Source organism: Dermacentor andersoni, chromosome 11 (assembly GCF_023375885.2).
Source record: "Dermacentor andersoni chromosome 11, qqDerAnde1_hic_scaffold, whole genome shotgun sequence".
Taxonomy (NCBI): domain Eukaryota; kingdom Metazoa; phylum Arthropoda; class Arachnida; order Ixodida; family Ixodidae; genus Dermacentor; species Dermacentor andersoni.
In genome coordinates this window covers 64,801,626-64,826,829 of record NC_092824.1, presented here as the reverse complement: position 1 = coordinate 64,826,829, position 25,204 = coordinate 64,801,626, and the positions used below count along the sequence as shown (strand labels likewise).

At 45.4% G+C, this 25,204-nt stretch overlaps 1 protein-coding gene across 1 annotated transcript in view; it reads left to right on the top strand.

The window, feature by feature from the left end:
* The window catches only part of LOC126517467 (putative ferric-chelate reductase 1 homolog), a 59,865-nt gene that overhangs the window by 9,030 nt on the left and 25,631 nt on the right, over positions 1-25,204 (top strand). Inside the window, exons 4-13 of the mRNA XM_055064653.2 lie at positions 1,346-1,598; positions 2,784-2,984; positions 6,788-6,886; positions 10,963-11,125; positions 14,539-14,646; positions 16,108-16,223; positions 19,879-19,965; positions 21,969-22,025; positions 23,258-23,357; positions 23,543-23,701. Coding sequence (XP_054920628.2) covers positions 1,346-1,598; positions 2,784-2,984; positions 6,788-6,886; positions 10,963-11,125; positions 14,539-14,646; positions 16,108-16,223; positions 19,879-19,965; positions 21,969-22,025; positions 23,258-23,357; positions 23,543-23,701 — 1,343 coding nt within the window. The remainder of the gene's footprint in view (positions 1-1,345; positions 1,599-2,783; positions 2,985-6,787; positions 6,887-10,962; positions 11,126-14,538; positions 14,647-16,107; positions 16,224-19,878; positions 19,966-21,968; positions 22,026-23,257; positions 23,358-23,542; positions 23,702-25,204) is intronic.

Sequence of the window (25,204 nt, the reverse complement as noted above, 5' to 3'; positions counted from 1 at the left end):
CTTCTGGCGCGTGCAGCCTGCATAAGCAGAGCCTTCGAGATCAGTTTCAGTTAGCCAGAGAGAGCTGTCAGTGGGGCGCGAGTTTGGACGCCACCTATACAGTGATAGTGATTTGTCGCGTAACGAAATTCGAGAGTTAATCTGCGTGAATGATCGTGACAAACAGGGTCAAAATCTGGCTAGTTGGTGATGTGGTATGCAAATTCGCAGCGCGGAATTAAGACAATAACCAGAAGTACGCGAACGAGGAATAGCGTTGATCTCAAGTTTTTTTTGCAACTCTAAACCAACACGTTTTTTGATGAGTCTCTCTTTCTGAGATTGGGACACGAGGTGGTAAGTCAGTCATCTGAGTTCATGTCGAAATAAAAACCATGTGTAACGACAGAGAGACAGAAAGCGAGAGAGGGAAGGCAGGGAGGTTAATTAGAGGCGAGTTTCTGGTTTGCTACCCGGCCATGAGGTGGGGAATATAGAGGTGGAAAGAGGGCCGAGAGAGCTTTCCCATAGTAAGAGTGCGCCCAAATTTAATGAATTAAGTTGAATACACTATTACTTTCTTCTATAAATTGCTGGCATTTATTAATAAACATTCTTCCTTATCAAAATCTGATGGTTTTTATTTGAAGGAAAAACAGAGGACCACAATTGTCCTTGTTTAGATTCCTCTCATTCATGTCTCGGCAATTCTAAGGCCAACACCCTTAAAAAATGCCGGTCTCTTTCCAAACTCCCAGGGGGACGCTTCAGAGAAGCATAACTGGAACTAGCATTTTTAAAATAGTATCGCGAAAGTTGCCTTTGTCTAATTATATCTGCTCAGAGGACATAATTTCACTAATGGTCGCCTTCAGTTTCGGAAATTGCAATATGTCCTAAATGCATAGCTGAAAAGCTAATATTACCTTCGTGAACTTTCCGATCTTTCTTTCAGGTATTTCTTCTCCTCTTCCAGATACAATACACACGTTGAGAGAGAGAGAGAAAAAAACAAATCTTGATTTTCCAGATGACTCTCACTCACCTTAATAATTGCTTAGAGAGACTTGCTTATCGCTTTTTGCTTATCTACTCCCATGACCCGCCGTGGTTGCTCAGTGACTATGGTGTTGTGCTGCTCAGCACGAGGTCGCGGGATCGAATCCCGGCCATGGCGGCCGCATTTCGATGAGGGCGAAATGCGAAAACACCCGCGTGCTTAGATTTAGGTGCACGTTAACGATCCCCAGGGGGGTCGAAATTTCCGGAGTCCTCCACTACGGCGTGCCTCCTAACCAGAAAGTGGTTTTGGCACGTAAAGCCCCACAATTTAATTTGTCTACTCCCGCAACTCTCCACCTTTCAGGGCGCTGGTTATGAGAAAGCGCGAGGCGACTCCGCACTACGTTGTCTCCGATCCCGTCGTTCTGGGAAAGAAAGCACCGCGAATGCCGCAGTCAGCCGGGCGTCTTCGGGATGTGGAGAGCCAGCAAGCCGACGAGCCGCCCAGAACGATCGACTCCCCGATAATCTCGGTCGACGAAAACGACCACGAGGTCAAGGCGGTCGAGGCACTGGCGAAGGAGGACGAGAACCACGAAGGGAACGAGGAGCCACAGGTGAGTTGTGCAGGGATAATTACTGTCCCTATTCCCACTGCGAAGCATTCCCTGTAGTTGCACACCTTCTCGCAATTTCCCTCATTTTCTTTCGCCGTCGTCGTCCGAATAATCGTCTGCTCCGCGGCCGCTTGCGTCGTGAAAAAGTGCTTCGTTTATACCAGACGACACGTGCAGCTTAGTGTTGTACGCTGCACTGGAGGTGGCATCTAGGTGTTTACAGTTGCCGATGAGACATGCAAAGGGGTTTGTCACACAAGCTCACGCTCCACAAGAAAAAATGAAAGAAAGAAAAAAAAAAATACTTACGTGGCCGATTGAACCAGATGCTCGGGCTCAAGAGTGAGAGAAGTTATCTATTAGGCTACATGCGCTTGCATGATAACAGATAATAACAATCTTAACGCACTCCTTCCCTTGTACGAGCTAGCGCCTCGAAGCGTCGGTGCGTCTGTCAGGTTGCATAGCGACAATTTGCTTCTCCGTGTGCCTGAGCGTGGCAATTCTTTCTCGTAGCTATGTCTTCGAGACGTTACAGCAGATCTGCCACCTAATTTTTGCGAACATTAAAAAAAAAAAGAAAAAGAAACATGCCAGTGCCACGTAGCTGTAGAGAACCAAAGTAACGTTGTTTGCCGCCGCTTGGAGCAAGTCTGGCTACTGTTTTGCATTTCGCTTACTTACATAAGTTGTTATCATTAGTTATAATCAACTACTCGAACAATATATTCAGAGCAACAGTGACAATGGGAAATTGCAGACCGTCCTGAAAAATTACCAATACACCTAGCTTTCAGTTGCGCAATACGTGCTGCATAAAAGCTTTTTTTTCAGGCCTGAGAGAAAGCCAGTGCGCCGCGACTAGCCGCGCTACGACACTCGCATAATTGGGCACACGTTGCTTGGGACATATGTTATACCAGACGGCGTGTCTGGCTTAGTTCGTTGCGCTCTATTCGAGATGGCGTTGGGGCGTCTGCAACTGTCGATGAGATGCAGAGGAGGTTATTACACGAACTTTATCTCACACAGACATACACACACTCTCTCTCGCGCACAACCCATTTCCTTTGTCGTCGTATTCTCGCGCAAATTTCATTTAAATGCATTTATGCAAAGAAGTCACCCGGAAAAATCGAACGTTCCTGCTGCGGCATTCTTTTTTTTTTTCTTCTTTTATTTCAGGGTGGCATGGATGAAATGCAGAAGGCGTGCGGTGCGACCAAAGGATGTTTCGGCTTTCCCGAAGGATGCATCGAGAAGGGAAGCTGCCAAATGTTGGTCTCATACGTAGCTGTGGAAGAGGGCTACCACTTCGAGCTGACCGGCCCTGCTGACGCCGAGCGGATGTGGATAGCCGCGGGGATCTCCGAGAGCGCTAAAATGGTGGGTGCTCTTTTTTCTTTTTCTGCAACCACGCACACATAAGAATCTTCGTAGTTTTATGCCAACCCGAGCAACTCTAACATTAGAGGCGGCGAAGCTGTGTGAGAAAGTTGTCACCTCCCCCCCGCCCCCCGTTCTGTGATTAGCTCCCCAAAACTCACCCAAGACATTCACAGCAAACGCTTGACTTTATGTCCGTTGCAAGTCTTTTTATTTAGCTTGGGCTTTTCAAAAGCTTCACTCTATCATGAGTTCTATACCTCTGTACTTCCCGTTATTGGCATTGCGCGCGATCGCTGGAGGCGCTGCGAACGGGGCTCCCATGACGTCATCAGGGCGACTTGGCTTTGTCCTTTGCTACATAGGTGCATTTTTGTTTGTTGGCTGCTGCTCTTACTGTGTGCTTGCATAGTATGGCATTCTCTCATAACTGCCTACGTCGTTTTTGGGTTTAAGTTTACGAATGTCGATGTTAGGCCAAGAAATGTTTCATGTAATGTGCGCTTGCCATAAAATAGTGGCCGTCGCCGTCAGATCACGAGACTCCCTCACATAGTATCACGCCGAGCGAACTCGAGTCTGCACAATTTCGGCGAGCAAGCACGATTTTAAGGCTCAATTGCAGAAAGGCGTGTCGACTAAGCCGCAGCGTAGTTGATCGCAAATTTTGGACTTCGCTCATAATTCCACACCGTTTGGTTCCACCTAAATGGAGTTATCGTTGACATCAACTTTTCAATTTCACTAACAAGCGGTTGCTGTTGGAATAGTCGTTATGCTATACGTCGTATTATGCATCGCAATTCTCAGGCATGTTTTACAGAGTTGGTTTGCACTGCCTTCCCGAATGGGAAGCTTAGGATCAATTTCAATTTGAAAATTCGGTGTTATTAATTTCGGCTAGCATGATGAAATCACTGCTGTTTAACGCACCTTTAGAACATATAAAATCATTTGCCAAGCATCACTTTGTCTTTGTAAAAATGAGAATGTTGTCACGGGGATGACACGGGGTGATATCAATCTGTTGAGGGAAATCAAAACAAACAAACAAACAAACAAACAAACAAACAAACAAACAAACAAACACTTGTAAGAAAGTTTTTTTAAGGCATCTGAGTGCGTATAATATTTTATTGCGCTTGCGTGCATCCCTTTTCATGTCTACGTCTGCGTCGCGCCTAATTTAATTCATCAAGCATTAGCAAGCTCAACTTTATCACTTTATTGACTTATAGTTTGAAATTACACATGACTCGCCTACAGAAGGAAGGCCATGCAAATCGAACGCACATGTTGTATGTAATCTGTATCAATGGAAGCGTTAGTGAGTGAAAGTGAACCAACGCGTATAGCTTTTTCTTTTTCTAGCTTTTTTTTTGGTACTCCCTCGGTTCGTGGTCTACCCACTTTTCTGCCATCAAACCTCCAAACTCCTTTCTTATCTCTATTGTGGACATGTTTGCTTCCGCCCTGCTGTTTCTGAACGCCGGGGCTACGAGGAGGCCAGCGGAACCTGAACCGACAGCCGGGTCGATATTGTTACGCGGAAGCACAGCAGTTAAACAATTTGCACGCTGTATATATACAAGGGATAGCAAGCACTGACCAACATGAAAACCAGTCAACATCAAAACAGGGTACGTCGTCGTCCTTAGAAATGCCGGTGACCGCTTAGGGGCAGGTCCCACCAAATCCAAGTGTCCACATCATCCTCTTCGAATAGCTCATAACAATATATTCACATTCTAATAAAACATGTTCCATCGTTTCCATACTTTTTTTTTTCCTTGGCGTACCTCGCTTTATATCCACGTGTCCTAAGACATCCTGTACTCATTTCGAAAAGTAGAGGGCTTCCCTGTGAGTTCTTCTAAGCCACGAGCGAGCTAGCTCGGCGCTCCAGCGGAGTCCCCGTGCTTACGTCACACGCTAGAGGGCGTGTGATGTGAGCGCCGAGAGCCACTCTCTATCAGGCATTGCAGCACGTGATGGTTGGCGCTTCCTATCACTGAAACTGTCTAGTCCTGAAAGTCCATTCACGTACGGAATTTCATGCCGGCTGAAAGTGTGAGCCGCGGAACTCGGTCGATGTATTTTATTATTTTTCTGTTTTATTGCCCATTCCCTGCAACAATGTCATTTTTTTTTTTTTTTTTGCGCGGGGCAGGTTTGTGTTAAAATAACGAATAAAGATACAAATAAATGATAGAACTGGCCACCCTGTATACGCAATGCCTCATGACCTCGAGCGTACCGGAATCTTGGGAGAACGCTAACATAATCCTAATCCATAAGAAAGGGGATGCCAAAGACTTGAAAAATTATAGACCGACCAGCTTACTGTCCGTTGCCTACAAACTATTTGCTAAGGTAATCGCAAATAGAATAAGGAACACCTTAGACTTCTGTCAAGCAAAGGACCAGGCAGGATTCCGTAAAGGCTACTCAACAATAGATCATATTCACACTATCAATCAGGTGATAGAGAAATGTGCGGAATAGAACCAACCCTTCTATATAGCTTTCATCGATTACGAGAAAGCGTTTGATTCTGTCGAAACCTCAGCAGTCATGCAGGCATTACGGAATCAGGGTGTAGACGAGCCGTATGTAAAAATACTGAAAGATACCTATAACGGCTTCAAAGCCACCGTAGTCCTCCATAAAGCAAGCAACAAAATCCCAATAAAGAAAGGCGTCAGGCAGGGAGATACGATCTCTCCAATGCTATTCACAGCGTGTTTACAGGAGGTGTTCAGAGACCTGGATTGGGAAGAATTGGGGATAAAAGTTAATGGAGAATACCTTAGTAACTTGCGATTCGCTGATGATATTGCCTTGCTTAGTAACTCAGGGGACCAATTGCAATGCATGCTCACTGACCTGGAGAGGCAAAGCAGAAGAGTGCGTCTAAAAATTAATCTGCAGTTAACTAAAGTAATGTTTAACAGTCTCGGAAGAGAACAGCAATTTACCATAGGCAGAGAGGCACTGAAGTCGTAAGGGAATACATTTACTTAGGGCAGGTAGTGACGGCGAATCCGGATCATGAGACGGAAATAATAAGAATAAGAATGGGCTGGGGTGCGTTTGGCAGGCATTCTCAGATCATGAACAGCAGGTTGCCATTATCCCTCAAGAGAAAAGAATATAATAGTTGTGTCTTACCAGTACTCACCTACGGGGCAGAAACCTGGAGGCTTACGAAAAGGGTTCTACTCAAATTGAGGACGACGCAACGAGCTATGGAAAGAAGAATGATAGGTGTAACGTTAAGGGATAAGAAAAGAGCAGATTGGGTGAGGGAACAAACGCGAGTTAATGACATCTTAGTTGAAATCAAGAAAAAGAAATGGGCATGGGCAGGACATGTAATAAGGGGGGAAGATAACCGATGATCATTAAGGGTTACGGGCTGGATCCCAAGGGAAGGGAAGCGTAGCAGGGGGCGGCAGAAAGTTAGGTGGGCGGATGAGATTAAGAAGTTTGCAGGGACGGCATGGCCACAATTAGTGCATGACCGGGGTTGTTGGAGAAGTATGGGAGAGGCCTTTGCCCTGCACTGGGCGTAACCAGGCTGATGATGAAATGATAGAAACAGGCGACTACGTGTTCCTCCAGGAGTGTTCCGAATTCGTCACAGGCATTCGCGAGAAGTTTGCTTTCCGAATGTGCTCGGTTGCCGTCGCTTGTGAAACGCGAGCGTTCGCTGCAAGTGATGGCGTTCTAATGGAAGCCGTACCTTGACGCACTCTATCCTCGGTTTATTCTTTTCTTCCCCTTCTTTTTCTCCGTGCCAGGAACTGACAAGCGTGGTGGAATGCATCCGTTCGGGAGAGAAAATTTTGATTCGCGAGTCTTGGAACCAAGAAGGAACGGTGAATACGCTCTTGGAGACGGTACGTGAGTTTTGCTATATGACCACTTTAAACGCAGGAATTGGTCTCATGATGCGCACTTTCGTATTTCAATTCCACGAGTACGTTTAGCCTAAACGAATGCTGTACGGCGGAGATGAATGAATGAATGAATGAAAATGAATGAATGAATAAATGCTTTGTTTATTTTTTCTTTATGAAAAAACATTTTTCGTAGCGAGGAGTAAGTAGAAATAATTTAATCTGCCTAATGCTATTATCAGGCTTAAAACAATGTTAAACGTAAAACTTACATCAGTCGGAGTGAAATTTGTCCGCGAACAGTTGCTAACTGCGCCACCAGCTACAATGTTAAAAGAACTATTTGTCAATACGCCAGTCGTTGAAGCTAAGTACCCTAGCAAAGTATGAATTTCAGACGTATTTCGATCACACAAGCAGTTCCCAAAGTATCCGAACATACCAGCTGTTTTTTTTTTTTTTTTTTTTTTTTGAGAGTGTACAATTCTTAATATCGCCATTGTCAGATGGCATGATTTTACTACTTCTGCTGGATTGCTCAAGCAGGCGGTCAATTCACGGGAAATCAAAATGCATAATTGACTAATTGACAAAAGTTTGAAAATTATCGTTAACTAGGCTTTAACGAATACTTTAACGGCAAATATTGCGATTTCAAGTTTTAGCCGGTTAGTTCGCAAGGAAATAAGAACGAATTTTCCGCCTGACACCAGTTTCGAGATATTCATTCCCAAGGTGCGCGACAAAATACATGGACGCCCCGTTTATTCTTTGTGCGTCAATTCAAAAACGACAGTTTTTTTGTTCAGAAAAAGTAAGTCGAACAACAGTGCACTTTAACTGCAAGTTTGAAGGTGCATGTCTCGAAACCCGTGCCATCTGGATAATTTAATTTAGACTGGTACGCACTCTAAATTCATCGGCTACACTTCGGTGATTGCTTATATACGGCACCCTCACCCCCCCCCCCCCCCCCCGGAAGAAAAAAAATAATATATATATATATAGTGTTTTTTGTGAATTTTTTTATTTTATGTATTTTCTATTTCATGAAAAATTATGGGCCCATTAGCTCACTCCCAGTAATATATAAAGTATTTACCAAAATAATCTCCAATGGAATAAGGGCAACACTGGACTTTAGTCGAACAAGGGAACAGGCTGGCTTCAGAAAGGCATACCCTACAATGGATCACATCCATGTCATTAACCAGGCTATCGAGAAATCCGCAGAGGTTCTACAGCTACCTTAATTCTAAACAAGAAAAGCAGGAAGATACCTACCTATTAAGAAAGGGGTCAGATTGGGAGACACAATCTCTCCAATGCTATTCACTGCGTGCATGGAAGTATTCAGGATATTAAACTGGAAAGACTTAGGAGTAAGAATCGACGGCGAATATCTCAGCAACCTTCGGTTTGCCGATGACATTTTTCTATTCAGCAACAATGCAGACGAGTTACCGCAAATGATTGAGGACCTTAACATAGAAAGTGTAAGAGTGGAGTTGAAGATTAATATGCAGAAGACAAAGATAAGGATAAACAGCCGGGCATAGGAACAAGAGTTCAGGATCGCCAGTCAGCCTCTAGAGTCTGCGAAGGAGTACGGTGACCTAGGTCAACTAATCACAGGGAACCCTGACCATGAGAAGAAAATTCATAGAAGAATAAAAATGAGTTGGATCGCATACGGCAGACATTGTCAGCTCCTGGATGGAAGCTTACCATTATCATTGGAAAGGAAGGTGTACAATCAGTGCATTTTACCGGTGCTGACATATGGGGCAGAGACTTGGAGACTGACAAAGAAGCTTGAGAACAAGTTAAGGACCACGAAAGGAGCGATGGAACGAAGATTGCTACGCATAACGCTAAGAGAGAGAAAGAGAGCGGTTTGGATCAGAGAGCAAAAGGGTATAGACGATATTCTAATTGACATCAAGAAAAAGAAAATAGAGCTGGGCAGGTCATGCAATGCGCCGGTTAGATAACCGTTAAACCGTTAGGGTTACAGGATGGATATTAAGAGAAGAGAAACGCAGTCGAGGACGGCAGAAGACTAGGTCGAGCGATGAAATTAGGAAATTCGCGGGCGCTAGTTGGAATCGGCTGGCGCAGGACAGGGGTAATTGGAGATCGCAGGGAGAGCCTTTCGTTCTGCAGTGGACATAAAACAGACTGATGATGATGATTTAGACTGGAAGTAATGTCCTCGTTTTCGAGTAAACCCACCTCAAAGGATAGAATTATGTTATCTGTAACAAGCGATCTAAAAGCAACTTGCCTAATCTAAAAAAATAAAAACGTATAACGTCTTATAAAATATTACTTTGAAGCAGAATCTATTTAACAGGAGAGTTCCTAACGGCTAAAGACTTGAAAACATAAAATCGGCGATGAAACTTTTCTTTTTCCTTGTAGATGTATTGATGGCCGCTGTTATTGTTCGATTTTGCCTCAATCTGGCAGGAGAAGATCCAGAAGTAGCGAGAACTGTTTCTTCTTTTTTTTTTCTAAGTTCTCTTATTTCCTCGAACATTCCAAAACATTATCAATCGCTGAAAGCTTTTCGGCAACACCTCCAAACTGATGTTCCCCAGTACTTTCACCGCTTTCTTCTTTATCTCCTCTGAACCTTGGAAACGCTTTGCGTTAAAGTCACCTTTCACATTCGGAAATAAGGCACAAGGTACTAAGCACAAATAATCGGGAGGACAAAGCAGCGTTGTCAAGTGGTCTTTTGTCAGGAAGATTGACACGTTTTCAGTGTTTCAATTGATTTAATTCTATGGTTTTACGCACCGCAACCACTTTATGATTATGATGTATTGGTAGTAGCAGCGGACACCGCTTTAATTTCCACCACCTGGGACCATCGGATCACGTGCACCCTATGCACGGCACATTTTTTTTTCTTTTTATGTGCATTTCTCCTCCCAATGGAAAGGCAGCATCCGAGGTCGGGAATCGAACCCTTGACCTCGTTCTAAGCGGCGCAACGCCACAGCCGCTCGGCCGGTGGGTGACGTTCAGTGTTTTGTGAGTAGCAGGCGTCGCTGTGCACAAAATCGAGTTCCAAAGATTGGGGCGCTTTATTATGTTTCTTTTTTCTTCAATTTGGTTTTGCGCTACAGCACGCAGGTTTCATTTTTTTTTGCGCACTTCAATTTAAATATGTCGGTCATGACTGTTGACATTGCTATACGAATTTGACAAGAACGAGCTCTTTCACGTAAAAGAAAGAATTGTGAGAAGTTGAACCCTAAACTTCACGCTCATGCGTCGTCACTAGACGGGCGCCATCGCGAAACCGTGGCGAACGACGACAAATGCTCGGATGGGTGCGATATCGACATGTGTCAAGTGGCACGCTTCGATATCAACTTCGCTTCCTTCTTAAACGTACACCAAGGAGAAAAGATAATTTGAGCTCTCTTTGTAAAGTTACCCTTCTGCAATGGTGTAAAAGCCACTGTTAATGCGAAAAAACGAAAGCTTTACAAGCCAGCACAGACAATAAAAAATAATAAGAAGACGAAAGGCTATTGGCGACGCCGCCGAGAAGTTCCCGAACCTGTTCGCCATGACGTCATAGATTTTGAAGGCATCTGCTTGCGCCTAGTTACTTTCTTGTTATCGTTGATGATGGACTACGACGCATTCTAAGAGAATCAAAGAATCAACTTATCAGGTTTCAATAACTTTCATTGCTACTGCAACGACTCATATATGCAAGACCCCTATTGAAATTCGTGACCTCACAGCGACGTGCCGGTGCTTGGGTATCGGGGCGAAAAAAAAAAAGGACTTTGACCATCAATTTCTCTTTTGAGTGATTAACCTATTTCCGCGAAATATAACCAACATTGATTTGCGAAAGAATAATTTTGTCAAGTCTACAAGCATTCCCGGCTTCCCTTTAACGTCTCTTTTAAGGGTCGTGTCACTAAACAGCGCAGTCGTTATGAGTTTGCAGTAGTCTTGGGACTATTCGGAACAGTGTTTGCTTATTACGCGCCTACAGTACGGGCTGCCCAAAATCTTCTCGCTTTTGCTTTTTTTTTTCACTGCAGCCAACTGCAGGCATAACTTTCGGCAGTCATGCCATGACCGACGGCGTGCTTAAGTGCAGCTGGAAGAGGAAGGCTCAGACCACCGTCCAAGGGAAGACCTTCGACCTGGCCAAGAACAAGTACTTTGTCCTCCTCGCAAAGGGAGACATTACAGACACGGACGGTACGGCGAAACCTTGGTTATTTTTTTATGTTCATGCGCGCGCTCTGTTAATCCACTCACACTTCTCACTCGCCCAAGCGGTCTCTGACACTTCGGCATCACGGCTCCGTTTTTCCAATCGGGAAAGAGGAAAAGCAATTCCGCGCAGGAGCCGCAAATTTCAGGCCAATTACTCTTATTGCGACTAGCCGTCTTTTAAGATTTCACCCAGTTTGCGGCATGTATATCACTTCTCTATATAAAAATTTGCAAGCGCAAGTTGAAATCAGCGCAAGACGGGGGTAATTGGAGACGGCTGGGAGACGCCTTCGTCCTGCAGCGGACTTCAAAGATAGGATGACGGTGATGATGATCTAACTTCTTTCACATGCGCAGTGACCAAAGTTGTCTGCTAGATTTGGCCCCCAGTTTTGCACTTGCTACTGTCTTACCGAGCAGACAACATGTATATGGGCTTGGATAAACAACTTGCTGCTGGCCAGCATTGTACATGTTACAGTAAAAAAAGAAAGTAACTCATTACAATTAGTTCAATGAGAAATGCAACTGATTACAGTTACCAATAACTGTCCCAGGAAAGTAATTCAGGAATTACTCAGTAGTGATTGATTAATTCTACAGTAGTTTCCTCAGAAATTTTATGAAAATTGCGTAGATTGCGGAGATGAGGAAAGCAGTGTGAGCTGCACTGGCCCCCCACTGTGTACTCAGAAGTTCTTAATGCATCGCTTATCTGCGATAACTGCCTTAAAAGTTGTTGTCGGTCATCGCGTCCCTCGTTTTCGTTGTGGAGACAGCATCAGTTTCACCGAAACCTTCTCGCGGAGGGAAAAGTGAGGGAGATCAGCCAGTTCGTTTGACGGTGCGGACTCCGACTTAGGGTGGTGGTGTCTTAACGCATGCGGATCTTGCGCACAAGATTGTGGTTTACTCTGCATCTGGGTGCTCTATAGACTAACGCGCTTCATTGTTGCAGGGACTTCGAAAAGAAATTGCCCGCATGTGATTTCCTGGACTCAACGTGGCCTTCGCTATCGTGACATACCACCACATGTTCAATTCATTGGTCAACCTCTGCTAGAGCTTTAAGATGAGCAAACGAATACTCAGCCTCCGCTTTGGCCTGCCTGAACATTCGCATCTGCCAAGCTGCTGGCGTGGCACCATCTTGGGCGTTCTATTGTGGTTTTCACTAAGTTCAGGCTCTCGAGGCTGCTTCCGTTGTTACGGCTTGTCTTGTCGATAAAGTAAATGGTTACATGTAATTGTCTACTGAAAGAATGTTATTGAGCTATACTGAGCGCTGTAGGGTATATAAGTAAACGATAAATTAGCAAATAGCAAGTAATGTAATTGATTAGAAGCAATAATTTGCATATAAATTATTACTTACAAGTCTGCCAGGGGCTGCTGTCTGGCCTAGTATAAACAACTCGCGTCCCCGTGTGTGACACCACTGGTTATGTGCTCAAACAGACAACTACGACGCGGCGTATGCGATACCGGTATGCGCGCCCACTCTTGTGCAGTACCCCAGAATGGATCTGTCAAAGTGTGGAACAAGGGGTGTGAAGGCTTAAGTGTGGACGGTAGAGTAAATGGGTCATCTTTGTTTTAGCATTATGTGGCATAAACTACTGCCTACGCTAATCTCCAAATTTTCGTCCTGAACTGCCAATCGCCTTTAGTTTAACAATCATTTTTTTCACACCGACCGTGGCGGCGTCGTGCATTTGGCATTGCATTGCGAAGCCCGGGGCGCGGGATTATATTCCAGCCACGGCGACCGCATTATTTCGATGGAGGGCGAATTGCAGGCTCCGGTGTACCGCTCATTCGGTGCACGTTGAAATTGAAGAAGCCCAGGCGGTCAAAATAATCTGGACTTCCTCAGTACAACATGCGTCTCATTCATTCATTCATTCACTTTATTTTTCTTAAAGATCCCGCTGAGTGATAGAGTGGGTTACAGAAATATGTAAAATGAAATCATGGTTTTGGCACGTAAAAACTGCAGAATTTTTTTCCTACCCATTATCTCCAAATCATTTTGTAAGGTTCCGTTTTCCTTCTTCGTCTTTCATTGCTCCATGCGGAGCGTCAAAATCTTGCTTTGCGAATCCTACCTCCACCAATGTCATTGCTAGAAATTCAACAGGGATCTCGGCCATAGATTCGGCTCTTTTCGTCCACTTTCATTTACCTTTTCTTTATAACTTTCCACATTTCAATTTCAACCACACCTAATTTCCCCGATGCTTTCCTTGGCTTCATTTCATCTCCCGCTCCACGTTCGCTCTTTCCTCTTTCGCTGTGCTTGTTCGCTCGGTTACGCCGCCAGCGCTGCCGACGCCGACGCTCACCGCAAGAACGGCCGCCTAACGGCTGAGCTCTATAATCAAGCCCATCGCTTTCCCTTCGTCACTCATTCATTCATAGCGAGGGTCTCGAATATGGCAGCCTTGATGTCATTAGGTAACATGCGAGGTGTTTTTTTTTTTTTTTTTTTTTTAGCCACGTGCCTGCTGCCCTAAGTTCACGTGTTACGTGACGCCATCGGGCAAAAAAGGATGTTCCACATCCTCCCACCATGGTTCTGAGTGACGCCTGCTAACACTCCCAGCGCTAGGTCTAGTAAAACATAAATGCCCAAGTTAGCTGACGGATTGATAGCCGTCGACGCAGCACAATTCGTAGGGCAACGCACGCGCAGTGCGGAGGTTGTGGGCTCGGCTCCCGCCGGCGGCAAGTTATTTTCTCGGCCACTTTCATTTCGCGTTTCTTCAGTATTTCCTATATTTCAACTTCAACCACAGCTAATTTCACCAATGCTTTCCTTGGCGTCATTACTTTTCGGCTTGATATGGTCATGACTAACAAAAATCAAGCCTCTCGGTTTCCCTCATTCTCTAGTTGATATATATATATATATATATATATATATATATATATATATATACGAGAGAGAAGGGAAACTGAAGGCTCGATTTTTGCTCACACACTCACCGTAATATTGACAATCGCATCAACGTTTCCAGTGATCTCCCAAGGATGGATGCGCCGCATCGGAGGTTTTGAAGGTGACAAGACACGTAATCGTACCGACTTGTGCGGCAATCCATGCACTGCGAGAATAGTTAGAGTGTTTAGAATGCTCACCTTCCACGTGGAGGAGTTATCCAGGAGTCAGGGAACGCGATGAGATGTTTGTTTGTTGGTGTATTCGCTTTTTTTTGCATGTGTGTGTGTTTGTACGCTCGCTTGTTTGTTTGCTGCTCGTGGTTGGTATCATGCGTGAAGCCATGGTCTGAAGCATGATAATCTGATCACTTGAAAAAACAAAACAAGACAAACGCATATGTCGTCTTATCGACAGCACGCCTTGCTCTCGTTCTTTTTTCTGCCTTACGCAGCCAAAACTTACCACAAGCATCGCATAGCGTCGAAGGAAACCTTGTCGTTTGGAGAAAAACGTCTGGCCAAGAGTGGTTCCGACAGGAACCCACTAATCTTAGTGCACGGTGAGTGTCTGTCACTTCTGAAAGGAATGGTTTATTTGCTGCTCGATATTTGTGATACCTAAAAACTCGATCGCCGTGGCAGCAAATTTTACCCGACTTATAGTGACGAGGTGGCTGATCCCTTACATCAAAAGGGACAAGCAAGCAGGCATGAAATACGCTGCTCTGCTTGAGTGTAGATGCTGTTACGCGTGTAAAGCTATCTACGAGATGCATTTACGAATGTAGAACGTTCGCGGCGGCAAAAGAGAGTCCGCCAGGCTGTGTCCACTTTTCGTCGTCTTTGGCGCCGTAACAATCGTTACGTAACACCGTAATAACAGTTAACATTTATCCTACGGTTACATATTGCCACTCTCCCTGAGAATGCGTGATCGAGTCCAACCCCCGTATTTATGAGTGTGCGTTAACTTGAAGCCGATGCTTGTCTTGGTAAAGACAACACCTAACGTGAAGGTCCTGAAAGAAATGAGATGGGTATCTTGGGCACGGTCAAGTGACGACGTCAAGCACGGGATTTATGTTGAGGGGTATTTATGAATACGGGGGTAAGAATCCAAATGCAAATGCTTTCTATAGATGGTCAGTTACTCTCTGGCTACAATTGAACTTAAAGCTTTGCAGCCACATGAAAACAGGAAAAAGTGGAGAAACACACGGTGAAACAGCGCTGGCTAAGAACTGCAATTTTATTTAAATATCTATACAATAACGATGGGGCTTTCCTATCACTCATTACAAACGCGCGCAGACACATTGAAGTTTGTAGACACGCCGAAGCGCTGCTGACGCAGCTACCTTTTGTTGTTGATTTTCGAAGCTTATCATCACGAACCAGACAACCCCGGCGTTTACACTTATGTATGTTGTTATTCTCTATAGAGATCACCCATCTTTATGGTCTGTGAACATTTGAATTTATAGAAATTGAATTTACGAACGTACAAATCGTGAACAGATGCACGTAAACTTTCCATCGAGTAGTATTGTACATTTTATGGCCAAGACTACTCGCGGTTATCGAGTAGACTCCTAATGTGGGTGTGTGCGTGTTCTAGGCTTTTATAAAGAAACGTATGGGGCGCAGTGCGCAGGATGGCATGTTCCATGTGTTATCTGAAGCGGTGGATAATAGTTGCCCGACAGATGGCTATGTACAGGTGGCCAATAGAAAGATTCACCAGGTATCTTTATTCAATTATTCGGCGTAGATCACAAACGCGCTGTTACCATGCGGCACATGCGATGTGTGTAATGGGTGTGCGCAAGATTCCGTGGTGTGTCTAAACCGAGATGTGCCAGTTTCAAAGTGGACGTGTCATATTCCTTGCATCTTCCACAACCGATAGTCATCAACGAATGCTCTGCTCTCATGCCTAGAGGCACAAAACCTTTTTTTTTTTTTCACGTTATACACCCGTACCCGCTTCCATAAGTATAGTAGTGCGGCTTCTTCGACAGGAAACATGATGATTCTGGCTTGGCTCTACCTCGTGAGTCTCGCTATTATGATCGCTCGCCACTTCAAGTCATCCTGGGAGGGCTCAATGATCCTGGGCGACAAAGTCTGGTTCATAGTAAGTACACCGTCGCTGACGGCATTTCTTTGGAGCACGAAATGCCTTTAAGGCGCACATTCATTCTGAATGCAGTTTTTCTTTGCCCCAGCACTTGGCGCACTTGCCCTCTCGTAAAAGTTCTGAAGGCTTTTCGCGTGCCACGAAAGCCTACTCGTGCACTGGTGCTTTGAGGTACTCAAACGAAGTCACCGGACTTCTAGAAAGCCATAGTTTTAGTTACGCCTTTCATCTCGTGGCCCATTGAGTGTAAGAGCTATTGCAGTGCAAAACTGTGGCTAAGTAAAAATAGTTCGCACAAAGTTAACCGCTCCCAGAAGTTCACTCAAGTTGAAATTTACTTGAAATGATGGCAGCGTTGTCTGTCAAGATGGATTCATGACTCGACTCAATAGTTCGACTGGCGCATCACTGTGGCCAGCGCCAGCGTGGTTCCGCTGCCTAGATGCTTTCGTGCTCATTCCCAACAAGCGTCGTGGCAGACACATCAAGCTTAGGTACTCTAGGCTAGCCAAGCTATTGAAACCTGGGAGCTACGTTTCGTGACACCTCCCTTCGCGCCCGCATGGCCGAAGCGCTTTGGACTTCGATTATACAACGGCAGGGGGATCAAACAATGCGGACGGAGAGTGCACCAGTCCGTAGGTGACGTTCATCGCTTGCGTTGAACTTACAGGGACACTGTGTGCATGGCCTCATCCATGACCACCTCTGAAAGATGTGTTCACTCTAAGGACTTTGCTCAAATGAATGGACGGGAACAGACGTTTAAAGGAATCTTGTGCTCGCTACTGCATGTGCACGTGAACTCTGTCTCCGTTGGCCTTTTTCTCCTTTCAATTCCGTCCCTTATCCCCTATACCCCATGCAGGGTAGCCATCCGGACATCTATGGGGTTAACCTAGCTAGGCCTTTACCATTTCTAGTTATATTTCTCTGTTCCTATCTCTGGTTCGCTGGATTGCCCAATCAACCAGTGGTAGGGTCGGAGATTTAAAAAGAAAAAAAGAAAAGAATACTAGAAAATGCATTTTGTGATCTCCTTTTTCAATAGTGTATAAAATACTTCTATGCATTTAACCGGGATGATGATGATGATGATGATGATGATGATGATGATGATTCATTGGCATCCCCTTTAAAATGGGGCGATGGCAAAGAGTCACCTAGCCTTCTTGAGTTAAAAGGTATGCTATACATGATTTTCATTCTAGGAGTTTTATATACATCTCCTTAATATTGTTTTCTCTCCCTCAAAACTTCTACAACTACCTTGTACCGCTACCTATGCCTGTAACGGATCCGGTCATATCAATCTCTTCCCTGCTTTTTTTTTTTCCACCAACACTCTAAACGTCTCTTGTTTATCTCGACTGCTGACCGGTTGATGTTTCCGTCCACTTTAAATCCAGGTGCCTCTGGAAGGTGTACGTTAATCTACAGGTCTCACTGCGTGAATACCTTTGCATTCCATTAGGATGAGTGGTCTACGGAATATTGCTGCAGCAGACACATTTGCGTCATGTTGCTGGGAATATTTGCTCCAGTTTGTTTTTGTCCTTACACATCCAGCTCGAGCCTCAAATAGCAAGGCACTTCCCTTTGTGTTATCTTACAGATTTCCCCTTCTAATTTCATTTTCGCTATTCTTGTAGATCTCCATGGTGGTTTTTTTGTTTCCATTATTTGCATTCAATTCACTGTCATTGTTTCTCATCCTTTCTTTTTGATTACTGCTGGTTGTCTATTTACCCTGTCTATTACGCTGTATTTGGTTGCCAACTTTCTTCATCTCTCCATCCATTCTGTGTCCACGCTTTTCAGGTACCGTTACCTATGCACTTTAGCCGCGCAATTTATTTTAATCCATGTTCCTGAGTCTTCTTCATATTTAATTTTGCTCTGCGCTTACCTGATTTCAAAAGAGGCCCGACCGGTGTCACCCTGCGCTGCCTTATCTGGGGTTTTACCGTAGGCTTACGAAGCCAATCGGCCTACCGATCTTTTGTTAAATTGCAACCTCGACAAGATGCCCGATTTTAAGCACTTCAGCTCAACCTAGTTGTAGAGAGAGAGCAACGGATGAGTGCGTGATATCCATGGTACTTTATAGCTACGGCGTCGATTCATGTCGCACAAATCAGCTAATCGTGACTTGTACGGGCATGCCGAGCTGAAATTTGAAGAAAACTCGTAATTGGGCACACTTGAACGTAAAGCTTGAATCGCTTGCCTTAACCAAATTTGCAACTATCGCGCGAAAGGCTGCAGTGAGGCGTAAATTATGAAACTACAAAAAATGTCATCCACGTGGCAGTAGCACTAAGCAAAACATGTAATCCTTCCGAGTTTCTTAGGGAAGAACACATTGCAATGTGAAAAAAAAAAAATGGTTCTCATCCAGCGAACAGGGCAATAGTCTATGAAACAAACTTTTCCCTTTCATGAAATTTCGCCAACCTCGCGGATTTCTCCAGAACATTCGTCGTATTCGGTGCCCCATTCGGTGCAGCGCTTGTGGTGTCTTCTTGTCTCGTCCCTTGTCTACATTTTGCGCTGTTACTAGCAGGATGGAAAACCAACAAGCCCAAGCTGCTATTCTAGTGAGCTAAGAGTTGCCGAATAACTCAGCCTTATTCGGTAATGTGCTAGCCTCTTACTTAGCTAAGATGGCAGAGCAGCTGCCCAGGAAAGTGTTAGTCCTTGTCTCGATAACAGGGCGTGGAGGAATTACAGACGGGCTTCCGACATAAAAAAAATTAAAAAAAATATGGGCCGATACCGAAGGCGATGACAGCATCTCAAGGCGCCCAGGATCACGAAGAAGAAATGCGAGGAACTGATGCGTGACGCATGCGCTAGACGTAGGCTTCAAAGAGCAACTTTGGCACGAGATAATCATGCGCGCAATTGTGACCCAGTGGTTAGGGCATTGGGCTGGTGTGCGAAAGGCAGGAGGTTCAATGCAATCGGACGTCCTGCAATTTTATTTTGCAACATTATAGGCATACTTCATCCACTTTGGAAAAATTTAACAGAAAACTCGAGGTGTGTTGAGCGTCATACGCGAGTACGTCACAATCTCCTCGAGATGAGAAATGTAATTACTCTAGCTGATGTAACCCGCTGTTATTTGTTTTTCATTTCTGAAAGGGTTCCTTGTCACCGGTCTGCCAATATGTAAAGGGGGCCAGGGACCACTCAAGCTGCCAATAAGCAGCTTTTACCTTGGCCCCCTCCATTCGCTTGTAAATTGTCCCAAATAAAATGAAATGAAATGAGATGGCAAGCTTGTAAGAGGTACGAGGCACAGAAACGTTACTTTGAGAAATGAGAATGGCATGCACGCGCGAGCAGGCTGGCGAGACATTACAGTCTAAGTATGCTACTTAGTGAGTTTGTGGCGCTAAGTTCTGACCTAGTGTTTGTTCAACTGTGAAATTGTCTTGCTTTCTTATAAACTTGCCTGGGTTTTCTCGGTACCTTCGTCTTACTCACTGGCAGATAATCTTTCCCTTTCATAAGAATATCTCATACATGCGGATTTTCGCAGAACTGATTTGCCGTAATAATTGTTGTATGGCATGTGTAATCCACCTGTGGCGATGTCAACCTTTGATTCCGCTGCTTTCTGCTCCTTTTCCCTCGATTACAGCTCCACCGATGCTTGATGGGGACTGCTGTAATCAGTGTGCTGATAAGCGTCAGCGTCATATTCTACACATCAGGAGGATGGAACTATGTAAGTGAGCTCTCGTGTAAACCAGGTTCCAAAAATTTGCAACTTTAGCGCTGAGATTTCAGTTTACAGAGCAGCCTCGAGATGGTGGGCGGGCACAATGGCTGATAAAGAGCTGAACAGGAGGCACAGGGTCCGTGTTCAAAGAACATTTCGTAATCAGGAGTAGCTCTTAGGAACAGACACAGGCGTAGAGCGATAAGGAGCATGTAGAAGTTTGCTAGCGAAGACTGCCTTCGATAAAAGTTGTGAAAGCAGTGACAAACATATACCATCTGAAGGCTTGCGGGTTTGACGTAAGGCTTTCTTTTTCTCACAGAGTACTGGTTTTGTATACAAAAAACGAACCCTCAAGACCACTGTAGTTAGTGGCAAATATTTGTAATTCAGAACGTTCAGTGATCTATTGTCCTGTTGAATTGCAGAATGTTTGGTGGTCAGAGCCTTTGGCAGTTTTTTTAGAGCGCAGCTCTTAAGCACCCGTTCCTGCGTTGAGGTTCGGTGTGCCTCGACGTCGGCGTCCCTCGGCGTAACCGAGCGGAGGAGCAGAGCGAAGGATGAAATAGCGAAGGCGGAGCGCAGTGGTTGATGAAAAGCGAGGAGAGCGCGAGGAGGAAAGCGAAGGAATTGGCTACAGTGAAAGCATGAGGCGGAAAGTGGAGGAGAAGGGTATGGTGAAAGCGTGAGAAGAAAAGCGTAATGCCGCTTTGCGGTGACGATGGCTACGAGATGGCGCCACAGTAGCGCGCGTCGTCTGTCCAACGATGGCATGCGGCGAGCGCGTCCACCGATAGGATATATGAAAACAAAGCGCTGCATTAGCGGAGGCATTAGCGCGCCGCCTCTTGCAATCTCGTGATTAGCGAGGAAGTCGCGCCACACTTCGCTCCCTTTGCAACGTGCCGCAGGAGACAGATTGTCCGCACCAGCCAATATATCTCGAAATGAAAAAAACGTACAGAGCTACACTCGAATTTCGCATTAGGGAGTACTGTAATCGTCGGTGAATTTGGTTTTTTCAGTAAAGAAACACAGTTTTTTTCTTCGAGACAGGTTGCAGTTTCGTACTAACTTTATCAGCAGAAGACCCGTTGGGGATGGTGGCGAACCATTCCAGAACTTCCGGCCGACCTCTCTACATTTTCCAATCATTAAAATACTTCTTCATTCCAGAACTTTCAAAATCAGCCCCACATCGCGGGTCAGAGTTCTGCCCGAGCATTCGAGTTTCTCGACGATGTTGGTTAAAGTGAAATGAGCGAACAAGCACGCTGAATCACCTTGAAGGTGGTGGTGGTGATAAACTTTATTGAAAGGGGGAAGGGTAAAGAGGGACGTGGCTGAGGGTTAGGGCTCAAGTAAGCCCTGGGCCTGCTTGGCCTTTTCAGTGTATCGCGTCGTGTCGCAGTTTGCGCCCTTCTGATAGCGATGCTCTCGTAAGCTGCAAAGCTGCTAACAAGAACATGTACACCACCAAAGTGTTTGTGGTAATAATGGGCTGTCTTGAGCCTAATTCCGCAGTGGGTTGTAACATTAAAGCAATACGAGGCTAGGACAAAGCGCGGGAAAAAAAGGCATTTTTAGGCTGTGAATATCGCATAAAGGCACGAACGAAATGGGCATTTATACGCACAATAAAAATGCCACCAAAGTGTTCTTATAGGCCCATAGCTCGGGCTTATGTGTTAAAGAGGCACAATAAAGAGGTAGGAAGAGACAGCAATCTTTCCTAAAGATCCGGTCTCTTCTCGTCCGGAAACGGTCTACCAAAAGCGGTAGACCGTTTCCGTATACCAAACGAAACCTTTGTGAATTTGATGCAAATATATATACGCAGTACAGGAGTACAGATCATGCACACCCGTTATGCATATTGTCCTTTTGGTACAAAAGTTGCGCGCATTTGTTACCTGTGCGGCACTCAGTGTTTACCTGCATTCGCAGTACAGAGGAAAAACGGGAGTCACCGGAAAAACATTAAACTTTGTTTCATACTCTCTGTTCAGAGCGGGAACCTCCACCCGATTCTGGGAATAACAGCGGTGGTCCTGGGTTGTTTTCAGGTATGCAAATGAAGCATTCTTTTATGGAATTCATCTAATTGACGCGGCCCTGAACCAAACTCATCAGCCTTTTTCTATAACCCGCAATATTTCATTTATGAAGAAAAAAAAAAGAAAACACGTGAGCGAGCAGACTTCACTTTTACGAACTTACTACTAAGTTGGGTGGTTTCTACCGCACTGCTAATGGGTTTTAGCTACGCGGATGCCTCTGAACTTCGTAGCCAAGGGAAAAAAGAAAGTCCGAATGTTCAAGCTGCTTCCCGAGCAATCGGAGGAGCCACGCGCGTGATCGCAATTCGGTCGGATCTCGGTCGCACTCCTATGCAGCTGCTAAGAGCCCGAAGGAATTAAAGCACGTCCGTGCATTCCGAGGCGGAGCACATTACTCTCAATGAACAAGGCGAGTGTGCTTCGAACGTTCGAGTTCGACCGACCAAATGTAAACTGCTCCGCATCGACCTGGCCGAATGTCTTATAAACAATACATTGCTCGCTGAACGCTTCGAGAGGTTTTCGATGTTTGTAGCACAGGGGTAAACTCAGTGAGAAACGAAGGATGAAACGCAATACAAAAAGGAGCACTGAGAAAGGTTAGGGCGGGTTTAGGCACATCTTCAGGCATTTAGTTGCTTTTTTGCCGCTTCTTCCTGCACAACCGCGCAAAAAATCACCTATTTGTCTGAATGAGTGATTGAATGAGTAAAGGAAAAGCAAAAAAGATAGCGGTTGTGTTGCCCGAACAGCTATAATGCGCGAGTTCCACGGTAGCGTCTTTAGAGGTTATACTGGCACTACAATTGTTCAGTAACCATTATTAGTGAAGGATTTTGTTGCAAGCCGCGGTGGCTTTTGCGGTGTGTTACTCAGCATGAGGTCGCAGGCGCGATAACTTGCTGGGCAGGCAGCGTTGCGATGAGGGCGGAGTGCAAAAAAAAAAAAAAAACGCATCGTGCTTTTTGATTCTTGTCCACGTGGTCTTAAATTAGCCTGTATCTCTCCGTTGTGACGCCCCTCGTAGCCCGTCTGTTTATTTGGACCTTAAATTCATCATTTGTACAGCATTTCTTCATAATTCTCAATGACTTCGTTTATTAAGCAGATTGCGACTTTCTTTATTGCCATTTGCGGTATAGTAGTATTCATGCGATGGCTCTTCGACGCTTGTTCGGACGATGAAAGTGTTAAGAAATTTTGTCAAGAAATGTGACAGCAAACTTACCTCCTTCCAGCCAATCATGGCAAGCTTTCGCTGCCACCCCGAAGAACAAAACCGGTACATCTTTAACTGGATGCACTGGGGAAACGGCAACACGGCGCACATATTCGCAGGTATTCGTTGCGCGTTTTTTTTTTTTTTTTTCATTTGCGCATGTCTTGCGACTGCATCGCACAACCTCCTTACTTGTTGTTTAGAGCGTGTGGTATAATATTCATCCCAACCCAGAGACTCGTGTAACATTTCGCGTGCAGAATGTTGTATTCTTGCTTTTTTTTTTTTTCGCACTTCCTCCTAGTGACTACCATCGTCTTCGCCACGGGCTTGAAGAAAGCGAACCTGGGCGGTTCGAAGTGGTTCCTCCCCGTCCTGGCGCTGCATGTCACGTTCTACGTCGTCGTCCAATTGGCGCTGCAGATCCACAAGTCGATGACGCTGTCGTCGGCCACGTCAAGCCGTAAGTCGTTGCAACTTGCCACGCGATCTGCTCAACTCGCTCTCTCGTGCCCGCTCGAGATAGACTTGCTGTCAGCTCATTTTATTGAACTTGCAAAAGCTCGCCATGAAAGGGGCACCACACAAGCGAAATGGAGAAGCGCCACGAATGTGACCCTAGCTACTTCTGCGCGACGCCAACCACCTCGGAGGCACAGTTGCTCCGGCGTCTTGCGGCTAAGTTGGAGGTCGCGGATTCGAACCCGGCCGCGGCAGCAGCTACATGAAACGGTGGGGAAGTGATGCGAAAACGTTCCGGATCCAGGTGGTAAAAAAGCCCGGAGTCCAACATTACTAGCGTTTTTCATAATCGCCTGTGCAGTTTTGGGAAGTCAAACCTCGCAACTGTCTTCGTGATTAGCCGGTTTGTTGCTTGGCCGCTGTAACGGCGCTGAAGCGCTACAGCCCCTTTGCTGCGGACGCTTCACATGGTGCGAATACAGTTTCGATGATAGAAAAAATTGCAGAACTTTATAAATAACACGTAAGACTGATTAGGAGCCAAATTCGCAGATCTATTCGTCCGTGAGGGCTCTTTGCCATTGGATGGCGCTGCATTTTTGTAATAGTATGTCCAGCAAGAGGATTGACATGAATTTCCTCTTACGAACAATGCTGGTAGAAGATGCTTTATTTGTGAATATGGCCCCGAAACTTTAGTCAGGTAAATGTAAGGAATTCACTGAGGCGCGTGCTGAAACTTGGCGGTGGATGAATGTTGGTTTGAGCGGATGGCGAATGTTCTGGACCGATTTCTCAAACATTTTCATACGTAAGAATCGACTGCGGTGAGCCCGTTTGCCTTCGCTAATGTGGCCACGCTGTCCTAAGGGCGTAGAATAAGACGCTGCCAGATGCGTGACTTGAGAAGTTAACTTTTGATTGGGTGAATTAGTGCCCAGCAAAGCATGTAACACTTAGAACAGAGCGACAGCAGCGACCGCACTTCACGGCATTCAAATTTCATGTACGCGTCAAGAGCGTCGGTCATCTATGCATGAGTGATAGTACATTCCATCGTTATCGCTAGTGCTCGGGTACGTTCCAGAATCTACGCCACTATTCGCGTAGAAGATTATGCCGTCCTAAATGGCCTGCTGTACAAGAAGTATTACGCTGCTGATGATATCGACCTCCCTAAGAACTTGAGGCCTCACTTGCTCCATGCCATGCACGAAGACACTACCACCGGACACATCGGTTCCACTAGAACACACCACCGCGTTCATGGCCGACTTTGCATAGAGTGCGGAGGAATGCAGGGAACTGTGTGGCCAGCCGCGACAAGCGCCAACGATTCGAGTGCCCTATTCTGTGGCTTTGGTCAGACTCCTTCACCTTGAAGCACCTGTATCAACTCCTTTCAATAATGACTGAAGTAGATCTTCCCCGCCCATTGTCTCACTCTACTAACGACAGCCATTGGATTATAGTCTGCATCGGTCCCCTGACGCGTTGCGCTGTA